The sequence below is a fragment of the Chelonoidis abingdonii genome, chromosome 23 (assembly GCF_003597395.2).
Source record: "Chelonoidis abingdonii isolate Lonesome George chromosome 23, CheloAbing_2.0, whole genome shotgun sequence".
Classification (NCBI taxonomy): domain Eukaryota; kingdom Metazoa; phylum Chordata; order Testudines; family Testudinidae; genus Chelonoidis; species Chelonoidis abingdonii.
In genome coordinates this window covers 10743877-10756261 of record NC_133791.1, presented here as the reverse complement: position 1 = coordinate 10756261, position 12385 = coordinate 10743877, and the positions used below count along the sequence as shown (strand labels likewise).

At 50.7% G+C, this 12385-nt stretch overlaps 1 protein-coding gene across 5 annotated transcripts in view; it reads right to left on the bottom strand.

Moving 5' to 3' along the window:
* PIK3CD (phosphatidylinositol-4,5-bisphosphate 3-kinase catalytic subunit delta) overlaps positions 1-12385 on the bottom strand; it is a 38289-nt gene that overhangs the window by 22917 nt on the left and 2987 nt on the right. For all 5 annotated transcript variants that reach the window (XR_012654780.1, XM_075060333.1, XM_075060332.1 and 2 more), the window contains exons 3-7: positions 11317-11545; positions 10656-10885; positions 9598-9777; positions 8637-8786; positions 1245-1334 (exon numbers count right to left, since the gene is read on the bottom strand). Coding sequence is in view for 4 of the 5 variants with exons in the window: in XM_075060333.1 (XP_074916434.1) it covers positions 1245-1334; positions 8637-8786; positions 9598-9777; positions 10656-10885; positions 11317-11545 (879 nt within the window). In the remaining variant the exon portion in view is untranslated. The remainder of the gene's footprint in view (positions 1-1244; positions 1335-8636; positions 8787-9597; positions 9778-10655; positions 10886-11316; positions 11546-12385) is intronic.

Genomic DNA, 12385 nt, shown 5'->3' with positions numbered 1-12385 from the left:
CTTCAGTATTTAAGAGCCTGCTTCTGAAAATGGGATTTAGGCCCTTATGAAAAGTGTACCCCTCGTCACAAGATATGACTGCCTTGAGCGAGACCCAGGCAAGTGAGGTACTCTCTCTTATTGGAACAACTTCTGTTGGTGAGAGAGACAGAGAAGCTTCTGAGCCACACAGAGCTTTCCTTCTGGGACTGACAAAGCTATACCACATACATGACTGAGTCCAAGTCACTCATTTCATACCAGCCCCCAAAGAGCTACCAGCTGGGAATGACACTGGAATTGTTTTTATACCAAAGATACAAAAATATTATAAAATTAAAATCCAACAGCAGTAAAACCAATTGGTGGGAACATTTAACAAATCTTAACTGCTGAAAGGCTAGACAGGCCCAGATGAGGAAACTGAACCATGCCCCGTAGGGAAAGCAACCAACAAGAAATGGACATGGCCTTATGTCAAGGGAGAAGCAAGTTAATAGGACTGGGGAGGATGTGAAACTATTTCTGGCATTTGCAAGTCTCCATATGGCTAAATGCATCAGCCCTCACTTCTCCTCTCTCCTGGCTGGACCCTATCACAGAACAGGAAAGAGACCTCTTCTTAGCCTGTGCCATCCCTCCTGCTGCCTGTTCATCCAGGCACTAGAAATCACCTCTAGTCACGATCCCCTGCACACTCTGGGAGACACTTTCATTGAGGCAAGAGCCTTAGGAGAACCACAACATCTGTATCTGACACATTCAGGTACCATTCTCTGCCTCCTTTATCCTCATTTGCCAAATCTCAGAAGTCCCACTCCATTCGTTGCCTGCCCCATTTTGTTAGCAAGTCCTCTGCTTCCTAGGGCTTATTCTCTCTCCATTCCCTTAGTGCTCCCCTATGCTGGGGCCACCTCTCCGTTCCTCTGCCCTCACCCCCCTCACACAGACCCAGTTCTTCCTCCTTTGCTGGTCTCCAGCACTTCTGCATCTCCGTTGAAGTGAGGTCACCACAGATGAGTAGCTAGGCTCAGTACTCAGAAACTCTTGCAGCTAAGGCTTCTAAGAATGTGCCGCTCGCTCAGCGAGCTGCTGGCTAACAAGTTCCCTTCTCCTTCCTGTTGTGAAGCTTTTTAGAAGTCCCCCTAAAGCTGAATGAAGGACGATGCAGCAAGGAGTCACGTGATCGCAGGCCTTTGATCCCTGCTGACTTTCACACAAGTGGTAACCAACCAGATGCAAAAAACCAAACAACCCACACCTACCTTCATCCTCTCATCTGCATTCACCTTACTGCCTTGCATCAGTTCAATGTAAAAAGGCTGATTAAGGGACCACAGAGACTCGTGAGTTGGCTAGAAATGGCAGAGAGAACAGAACTTAAGTTAGCACATGGACCAGAACGAAGACCAACCTGCAGTCTGAGGGAAGGAGACAGGCTGGTGCCCCCCAGCAGCACAGCTCCTCATCACCACTTGCTCCCCTGGGATGTATTGTACCCACTTTAGAGATAGGGAAACTGATCCAGGACCAAATTCAGCCAGAGTAAGTGGGTGGATCTCCCACTGTAACAGTAATATCTAGCACGTCTATAGTGCTCTTCAGCAAAGGTCTTTATGGAGATGTTCAGTATCATTTTCCCCATTGGGAACTGGGGCTCAAGAAGGTGAACTGAGTAACCTGGCTGGTTAGAGGCTGAGCCAGGAATAGAACTCAGTTCTCCTGCACCACAGTCCAGGGCAACACAGCAGCCAGTGGACGCTGCTCATGCCAGGGCTGAATCTGGCTCGGAGAAATTAAGGAATTAATCCAAAGCCTGAGACAGTCAGGGTGAGAGCTGGGATCAGAGTGCTGGAGTTCCTGGCTCCCTGACCTGTGCTCAGACTATTAACCCTGGAAATAGGGATGGAGAGGTGCCCCCGGGACTGGCATAGGTAGTCACTCCCATTTTGACCTCAGGATCTCCAATGGGAAAGAGGAGGTTACTTACCCATAACTAGAGGTTCTTTGAGATGTAGTAGCCCTATTTGTATTCCAAACGTGGGCACACATGCGTGCCGTGCGTCTGAGTCCACAAGGTTTTCCTCGCAATGTCCGTTGACCCGCACATGCGTCCTGCATTCCCTCATGCTCACAGCCAAGTGTATAATAGGTCATATGGATCAATACCTCTCCCATATCCCTCTTAACACTGAGTAGTCCAGTCTGCATCACAGCAGCTGGAGAGCAGGTACTGGAATACAGATAAGGGCCACACATCTCGAAGAATCTCCAGTTACAAGTAAGTAACCTCCTCTTCTTCAAATGATGGTCCCTATATGGATTCCAAACACAGGTGAGTAGTGAGCAACGATCAGTGTGGAGATGGGTGCAAGAACGTGAGAGGAAGTGCAGTCCGCAGTATGACATAGCTTACAACAGCGTCCACAGCCGCCCCTTGGGCGACGGAGCCGTGGGACATGAACATGTGGACAGAGCGCCAGGTTGCTGCACGACAGATGTCTTTCCAGGAGATGTCTGCTAAGCAGGCTTGTATAGAGTGCGCTGTGACTCCATCTGTTGGATAGCGTTGCAGCATTCGTGGATGCACCCAGAGACCCATTTGGAGATTTGTGGGTAGAAGAGGGACTGGCCCTTAGATCAGTCAGCAATGGCTACAAACAGTTTTGGCGATGTGTGAGAGGCATTCGTCCTGTGGAGGTAGAATGCCAAGGCATGGCGGATGTGGAGGGAGTGCAGGACCCTATCTGCGTGGGAGGCGTGTGGTTTGGGGCAGAACACAGAGAGGTGAACACTCTGATCTAGGTGGAACTCCAACACTACCTTTGGGAGGAATTTAGAGTGTGGCCATAAGGAAAATTTATCTGTGTGGAATACGGTGTAAGGAGGACATGCCATCATGGCTGTCTGTTCACTGACCCGTCTAGCTGAGGTGATGGTGACCGAGAAAATGACCTTCATGGAGAGGTGGGAGAGGGTGCATGTTGCTAACGGCTTGAAGGGTGGGTTCATGAGGGCAGAGAGAACAAGATTAAGGTCTCAAGGGAGTGCGGCTTGAGTACTGGCAGGAAGGCATTGAGTAAACCCTTCATGAAACCAACAGTGATAAGGTATATAAACACACAGCCGCTGTCCACCAGTGGGGAGGGGGGAGACACTGAGCGCTGTCAAGTGGACTTGTATAGAACTGAGGGAAAGGCCTGACATTTTGAGATCAAGCAGGTAGTCGAGGATGATAGGTATAGATATTGCATTCACTGGGTGGCGATGGCAGTGAGCCCATGAGGTGAATCACTGCCACTTAACTTAGTAGCAGGCCCAGGTGGATGCCCTCCTGCTTTGGATAAGGATGTGTCACACCAGGGTGGAGCAAGCCCTAACTACCCTCGAGCTCCTAATACCAGGCCATGAGGTGAAGGAGGCCTGGGTTTGGGTGCCAAACCCAGCCCCGATCCTGTGTGAAGAGACTGGGAGTGTTGGGAGGTGGAGGGGTGTGTGGGTGGAGAGTGTGAGGTTGTCTGTGAATCAGAACTGGTATGGCCAGAACTAGGCTACACATATTACGGTAGATCAGTCCTGTTGCATCTTGTGGAAGGAGTGGATCAAGGGGAAAGGTGTAGCAGAGGTCACCTATCCATGGGAGGAGAAGAGCATCACCCTGCAAATCCTCCCCTATGGCTCTCCTGGAACAATAAAGGGTTCATGAGTGGCAAAGAGGTCCTGCCTTGGGGTGCCCCATTGGTAGAAGAGGTATCAGAATGGGATGTCATGTAACTCCCACTCGTGAGAGAGGCAGAGAGTCCTGCTGAGCGCATCTGCTAGGATATTTTGAGTGCCTGGGAGGTATGTGGCTTGGAGCATCATGTGGTGTTTGATACACCAGTTCTGAAGGTGGATGGATGTGAAGCAGTGGGTGGGAGACCAGGCACCATCCTGCTGGTTCATGTAAACGACCGTGGAGATGATGATGGAGAAAAATTGAATGTGACAGGACCCAATAACAGGAAGAAATGCCTGGCATGCTGTAACGATGCTGACTTTGGTGGGGCACAACTGAGTGTGTCAATTCAGGACAAATCGCTTAAAGCAGGGCAGTTACAGCCCAAGGCTGGGGTTTTTCCATTTCTAAGGCAAACCAAACCAGCCAAACAGAGAGGACTTTGGTTTTACCCCACTGGCTAACCATAAGTCATACAAGCAATTCCCTTAGACACTCCAGTTTCTCTGTATCACCACCAGTGCCACTTGTTATGGGGATGAATGGTTATGAAAACCAATACTCCAGTCAAAGAAAAAAGGTTCTCCCGATCCCAAAGGACCAAGTTCCAGACCCAGGTCTATATACAAATTGGATCTTACCTACAAATCACGTTGTTGGCAATCCTTTAGAATCTAAAATTTAAAGGTTTATTCATAAAATGAAAAAGATATAGATGAGAGCTAGAACTGGTTAAATGGAATCAATTACATACAGTAATAGCGAAGTTCTTGGTTCAGGCTTGTAGCACTAACAGAATAAACTGCAGGTCAAATCAAGTCTCTGGAGTACATCCACAGCTGGGATGGGTCATTCAGTCCTTTGTTCAAAGCTTCAGTTTGTAGCAAAGTTCCTCCAGAGGCAAGAAGCACGACTGAAGACAAGATGGAGGACATGCAGCAGTCTTTTATAGTCTCCTCATGTGGCCTGCCTTTCTTTGTTCCAAAGACAAGCATTTGGGCACGTGTCAAGAAAAAACCTTAGAGTTCTGTCCATAGGCATGTCCCTGCATACCTTGCTGAGTCACAAGGTGTATCGGCCTTCTCTCAGTGGGTTGACTGTATAGCCGATGGTCCTTAATGGGCCATCAAGCAGACTAGGCGGTGCTGATACCAAATTGTCTGGGGTGTTACCCAGAAGCGTAGTACTAGTTTGAAATACAGACATTATACAGCCAATACATATAACTTAAAATACAAAAGTGATACATGCATCCAGATGGCATAATTATAACCAGCACATCATAACCTTGTCTTCGATACCTTAGTTGACCTCCTTTATAAAAGATTTGGTGCCACTACAGGACCTTGGTTGCAACAATGATCTATATGGTCCCAGTTCATGTCAATGTCACACATGCAAAATGGACTGCCCTCAGTTCCAGCACATTTATATGAATCCTGGCCTCTCGTGGCATCCAGATCCCCCGTGCTGTGTGATGGTCCAGATGGGCTCCCCAGTCTGCAAGGGAGGCGTGTGGTGTGATGGTGGCCTGCAGGGTGGGAGGGATGAAGGGGGTCCCAACCATGACCTTGGAAGAGTTGGTCCACCACGTGAGGGAGGCCAGAACTGTCTTGGGGACAATGACTCTGGTGTCCAAATGGTCCTGGTTGGGTCTGTAGATAAGCCATAGCTGGAGGCAATGCATGTGCAGATGTGAGTGTAGCGCAATGGAGGTACAAGCTGCCATATGTCCAAGGAGAGACAGACAACAGCAGACGTGCCTGTGATGCAGGTCTGCAATTCTGATCATCAGCACTGTGAAGTGGTCTGCTGGAAGGAAGGTTTGTGCCACAATGGAGTCGAACCATACCCCAGCAAAGTGAATCGGATGAGTGTCAGTGTGGAAGTAGGCATCCTTCATGTCATGAGCTGCGAACCAGGCCCCGTGGGAGGATAATCAATGCCAGCGTCACCATACAGAATCTGGATTTTCTAATAAAGGTGTTTGGTAACCAAAGGTCGAGAACGGGGAGGTGCCCTTTGGGATGAGGAAGCAAGGGGAGTAGAAGCCTCATCCCGCATAGGGAGATGGGACCAACTCTATGACTCTCTTCTTAAGAAGCGCATCTGCTTCCTGTTGGAGAAAGCATTGATGAGAAGGGTCCTCTAGAGGTGTCTAGGGGGATGGGGGCTGCTGCTGGGGAAAATAAATAAATTCTACGGCTGTCCATGGTGGATGAGCTCCAGTACCCAACGGTCCATGGTGATCTTGCCCTAGTTGTGGGTGAATAAGACAAAATGGCCCGGCAACGGGGAAGGTTCACAGGTCTTGATCGACGCATCAGAACTGTGACTTTGGTTGTTGGTGGGAGAGAACTGAGGAGGGGGCCATGGCAGAGGTCGGGAAGCACTGTTGCTGAGATTGATGTCGCCTGCATGGGGCTTCCTGTTGGCATTGGTAGTAGGCCTGGCAGGGCACATGCGGACGGGGACAGACCTGCAGTTGCTTCTTGCCTGCATCGTAGAGCCAGGGTGTAGATCCTTAGGGATCGTCCCTAAGGGAGTCCATCTTGGAGTAAAATAGCTTATCCTCATCAAAGGGGAGGTCATCGAATGTATTTGTATTGCTTGGAGGCCTACCTTGGTGACCAGGCATCCCTCATCCACCAGCACGTGAAACTGCTGCTGTTGGTCTGGTGCAGTGGGTTTTCAAACCGTTTTGTATTGATGACTCCTCTCACACAGCAAGACAGTGTGACACCCCCCTGCTTATAAATTAATAAGGTGTGGGGAGATAATTTAATTTAATGGAGGCTTGGGGTGGTCAGCGACCCCCATGTAAACACGCTGTGACCCTTTGAGGGGTCACAACCCTCAGTTTGAGAATCCCTGGTCTGGTGGCAGTTTGTCCCTGAACTCTGGTAGCCCCGTATAGTTATTAAAATCATATTTGGCTAGCAGAGTCTGATAGTTTACTGCAGCATTGCCAAGGAATACATCTTCCTCCCCATGAGGTCCATGCATTTCGCCGCCCAAACTGGAGGGGTTGATTTCTGTCTGTGCTGCAGGAGGATGACCTCATTAATAGATGGTTCCTGAGGCTGGAGAATGTCCAGGAGTGCGTGCTGCTGATCCTGAATCTCTTCCAGCAGTATTCCCAAGTCCTCTTCCACCAACTGGAGCAGGACCTGATACTGCCGGTGATCATCTGGTGGAGACAGGGAAGGAGGAATGAACAAGAAGAAAGTGGCCATGAGGACCGGAGGAGCCAGCAGTACTAGTTCAACATCTGCCTCTTCCTCTGTGTTCATTGGTGCTGATGGAGGAGCCTGGACAGAGTGACAGGATGTTTGGAAAGGCGGCTAGCAGTGGTGGTAGGTGTTCCAGGGTGAAGCCAACGCGAAGGGGCCTGTGGGTGTGGTGTGCCCCATGGGTACCAGTACCAGACCCTCGCTTCTGGATCATACACCAGTGGATAAGGCAGTTGGAGATGCAAATCCAAGCTGCGGTGTGACATGGGGGAGAACGAAGGCTCCACCTCCAAAAACTCCTCTGACTCCAAGGATGGTTCCAGCAGTGGGGGAACCAGTGAAATGGGCGGGCTGCAGTGTGACACCAGTGGGGGTCATTCCAAGAGCAGCAGGATCGGTTCATCCACTGGAGCGGGGACCTCATGGGCAGGGGTGGGGGGGCAGAGAGGATCAAAGAGGAGAGCACCAATTCCACAATGGAGAGGAGGGGCTCTGATCAGCCGGAAGTCCTGCAAGTGTCCGTGGATATGCTCACAGGGCCAGGTAGCGTCTCCGGCTTGTCCAAATGGCACAGAGGTGGCAGCGGGAAGGGTGGTTCAGGAGCTGGTGAGCACTCTGGATGGGCGGCTACTAGCGCAGCCATCTGTACAGCCAGACCCCATCTGTGCTGAGCTTTTCTCTCCCCCTGGGGAAGCTTGGGCATCGGTGTGATTGTTTCTGCCCATAATATCTCATCCAACTGGGCACGTCTCAGTAACAGTCTGGCATGGGGACCTGCTTTTGTGCCCACAAGAGTGCTTCTTGCTCTGATGGCTGGGTTTGCCCTTCCCCGGTGCTGGATCCAGGGCATGGGAAACAGTGGAAGGGGACGTGCACCGCCGGTGAAAGTCACTGTGTCGGCAGTTCCGATGGGCCCGGATCCACATGAGCAAGCTGCCTCATTGCTTCCTCCATGGAGAAACTTACAGAGGCGGGGCTCCCAAGTTTCCCAGGTCCAGCGCAGGAACGACTCGCAGAGGGAGCAAGGAGCCATGACACGAGCTTCACCAAGGTGATAAAGACACCGCTGGTGCTCATGGAGAATGAATGCAGGCAGGAGACACTGTTTTCAACCCCCAGAATGTGGGCATAGTCCCCACATGGGGGGAGGGACAGTCCCCAAATGGGAATGACTAGTACTAACCAACGTACTACTAACTCTGCAACTATTATAGACAAACGGAAAGAAACCACTGTCTTAGCAAAAACTAAGAGCACAAAGTAACAGGGCCGAGGCAGGCCATGCGGCAGTAAGAGAGCACTAGAGTGGTGTTGACCCACACAACCTATTATACCCTCGGCTGCAAGTATGAGGGGATGCATGACACACATGGGTTAGCAGACACTGCCAGGAAAACCTTTCAGACTCAGGCACATGGTGCGCATGCGCACCCATGTTGGAGGGCATACGGGGACCATCATTTGAAGAAATAGAGGGTCTCTGTGCAGGTCCTTTATGTAACTGAGGGAGGGGGATCCCCAATTACCCCCTTTTGGCCTTGTTATGACTCCTGCATTAAGGAGCCAGGGTGTCACTCTGCCTGCGGGCAGTCACTTCCAGGTGGCACTAGCAATGTCATTGTGGAAAAGACAGAGAAGCAGCATATGAGTGTGTCAGGCTGGTGGGAGCAGGGGGAGAAGGGTATCCGGTGTGCTCGCATGGTTACCTTTTTCTTGGGGAGCGGGGGAGGCTTGGAAACCATCTTCGGGGTGTGGGCGGTGCAGTTGGTCTGCTCATCTCGCATAGCGATGATGGAGGAGAAGTGTACCATCGTCAGGTGGGGCATCAGACCATGGTGCAGGCAGCTGCGGATGTACTGGTGGGAGGAGAGGCAGAGAGAGAACAGAGTAATCATGGTACAACAGACGGGCTGGAAGCCACGAGGATGTGGAGAGGGTAGCGGTGGAGGTGAAGCAGGGCTGAGTCAGACAGGAGAGGAAGGGCAGCATGTGGAAGTGACCCAGCAGCCACCAAAACTAAATTCTTCTGCCAATTCCCTTCTAAACCTACATCTTTCCTAGACACGAAGAACCCTAAAGACTAAAGTGCAGTTCCAAGAGTTAGTGAGTCCAGGTGCCCAAGCCCATCCCCCATACATGCACTGGGCTGCCTCGTTTTATGGTACAATGCCGGGAAGGATTCATTGCTCCAGAGAGCAGAAAGCCCACCTGTGTCACAGCAGAGGAGGGGGGATGCCATTTGGGGGGCAGTGTTGCTTCCCAGTAGTGGGAGCCATTGTTCAACTCTGATGTTCAGCAGCTACACTCTGGCTGGGGAGAAGCGGACAGAGGGAGTCACCCCTCAGAACCACAATACCCCCCACACACACACACAATGGGTTTAGCTCATTCATTCAACGCCAAAGGGACCAACAATCGAGTCAAACTTTCTCCACCCATGACCGAGCCCAGCTTTATGTTCTTTGTGGTGGCTGCTCATAGACTTCCCCCGACAGGTCCGCCCACTGGGGCAGCGTCCAGGTCACCGTTGTTAACCGGACAATGGACTGGGTCCCTTTAGGGTGTATTTCCAGCTTGACATAAGGAACACGAACGACAATAGCATGGAACATCCTTTTCCTGCCTCCCAGAGAGAAAAGTGCCTGTATGCTTGGGAAAGAAACTCACCTGGAACTGGTACAGAGGGTAGTTCCCGTAGAGATATTCACATTTCCCTTTCACCTGCAGAGTATAATCCTCAGGGCTCTCCACTGTCTGGTGGCGGAAGACGGTAGCTTGCTTCTTGATGGCATAGCTCATTAACGTGACAGGGAATTCCTTGGGGGAGACTTGGAAGGTGAAGCTCTCCTGCAATCCCAACAAAACAGCATGTACAGTCAAATACCAGCTGAGAAGGGGCTGAAATGAGCATCAGGAGTCACAGAGAGAGACCCACAGCCCCAGATGCCAGAGGGGATAGCTAGATTCCCCAAAAGGACCTGGGGTGAAGAGAAGGCTATGGAGGCAGAGTGATTAGCCACATTAACAAACAGGGATGGACAGAGTGAAGAGGGGCATGTCCAGTGATGTAAGCACAGGACTGGGAGCCAGGAACTTCCCAAGTCCCATTTGAAGTTCTGCCACCTACTCCCTCTGCAGCCTTCAGCACGTCATTTAAAACTCCCTGCTTCTATTTCCTCTGTTTGCTCAAAAGGGGGACGATACTTACTAAACAGGATGGCTGCCATGATGAATGTTTGGCAAGCACTACGTGTTATGGATGGTTCATTCAGACTGAACGGGGGCCTCTTTGGAAATTTTGTTTAATGCCTGGGCACAACATGCCAGGACTGGGGTTATCAGAGGGCAGCAGGAAGGAATGAGAAGTGATCAGGTGGTCTGCAGCAGAGACAGCCTAATGCCTGGAAGCAGCATGCTGAGATCATGAGACAGCCTGACCCTTTTATTTCAAAAGAAAAGGGGATTTGCTTCATCGGCTCAGAATTTTGAGAGAGGGTGAGGGCAAAGCCTGTTTAGTGAGGGAAGCGTTTCCATCAATCAGCTGTTTGGTGGGGACATGGCCGGCTTACACACAGTTCTTCCAAACATCTCAACCTCAAGGAGTCACAATAATTCCCAAACAGATGGAACCATGGCATACTCTCCCTGATAGCACCTGGTCCCACAGCTGGACGCAGAACTGAGTGTGCAAACCCTTTACACATAACAGGAAGCTCAGATTTTACCCCGCCAGACTCAAACTTGACATTGACGAAGATGTTCTTGTTAGGGATGCGAAGGGGGCCGGTCCTGGGACCTTTGGCCAAGGGCTCCAGTTGCAAAGGAAAGTTGTATTCCATCCAGGTCATCCAGCTCAGCTGCTGCCGCTTCACCGCCTTCTCTTCACAGAACTGTCGCATTTTTGCACGGAAGTCATTCACCTCTGGGTCGCGCACCGAGTCAAACTCATGCAAACCTGAGCGGGGTGTTAAAATAAATAGAGATGATCCACATAGCAGTAGGGTCACTGGTCCTTGATAATCAGCTGCCTCTGCTGAGCGAGATCACAGCATCACATAACATATGGTAGAAAAAGCCAAGTCTATAGCATTAGACTATGATGGCTACACAATTACACCAGTCCCTTCTACGGGCTCTTGCTGGGCCAGGCTGGGACTACACCAGAGGAGAGATCACCCCTTGCCTTTCATCAGTCCACAGGTACTCCTATTAGGACTGGCACAGCTGAGAGCTTCCCTAATTCAGTCAGTGCATCTGTGCTATTTCCTACACAGCAACCCTGGCTGAGAGAAGTTGAGCCTGGAGTAACCGAGCTCCTTCTGCTGCCAGCACATGTGCCCTACCCTGATTAAAGCAGCTTTTGCTGGCACTAAGGTGGGGTCTCACCTTTCCCAATAAGCAGGCTGATCTGGGAGTTAATCAGCTTCTTGACGCGGTCACCTTCACGAGCCACCAGCCGAAGGACAGGCAGGAAGGGCTGAATGTCGCAGAGGCGCCGCTGCTCATCCTCCAGCTCCTGCTGCTCGGCTGTCTGGTTGATACACGTGAAGACGTACGCTTCGGGGTCATTGAGCATGTGATACAACGGCTCATACTGCGCGTGATGCCAGACCACCTGGGACAAACCGACAGCAGGATTGAACCACTGATGTGCCGGCTGAACCATCACATCCCCTCCCTACTGCCCCACTCCATCCCCACAATCCCCCAAGGCCATTACACACAGTCACAAACAACAGCAGGGACAGCTATTGATTGGGATCTTGCAGGGCCTTAATGAAAGCCCCTGGAGAAGAGCAACAGTCATTTGTAGGACACCTGAAAAATGTCATCCCTAGGAAATTCATAACTGCACATGCCTGCTTGTGCCCATGGGGAGAGACGCAATAATGCACTACAATGGGAGGCAGTGCTAACCCTTTTCACTACATCCCCTGGTCTCTAAGCATAGACGACATGAGTAGCTGTAACTATTACGGACCTGACTATTTCTCAATGACTGTGTGATCTCACAGAATCAACTGTGAGATCTCACAGAATCAACTGTGAGGACCCAATTTTCAGCTAGACTATAACCTGGCTTCCCTTTTTTGTGCGTGCAATGAGCTGCAATCTCTCTCTCTAGGTATCTATAGTATCTGAGCACCTCACAATGCTTATTCGTGGATTTTTAGCCTTGCCAACACCCCTGCCCAGTAGGGAGGCATTACCTCTATTATACAGATGGGGAGCTGAAGCACAAGTCACACATCTGTGACGGAGCCAGGAATTGAAGCCAGGTCTCCTATACCCCAGCCCAGTCCAGTGCCTTCCCCACTAGACCATCCTTCCACCCCAGTGGGTGCCAGTTAGACAGTTAACTAATTACTTGATTGTGACCACATAGCTGGTGACTTAACAACTAAACCACATCTATTGTGCCCATAGTTTTCTGGCCTGAAAACTGCAGGCACAG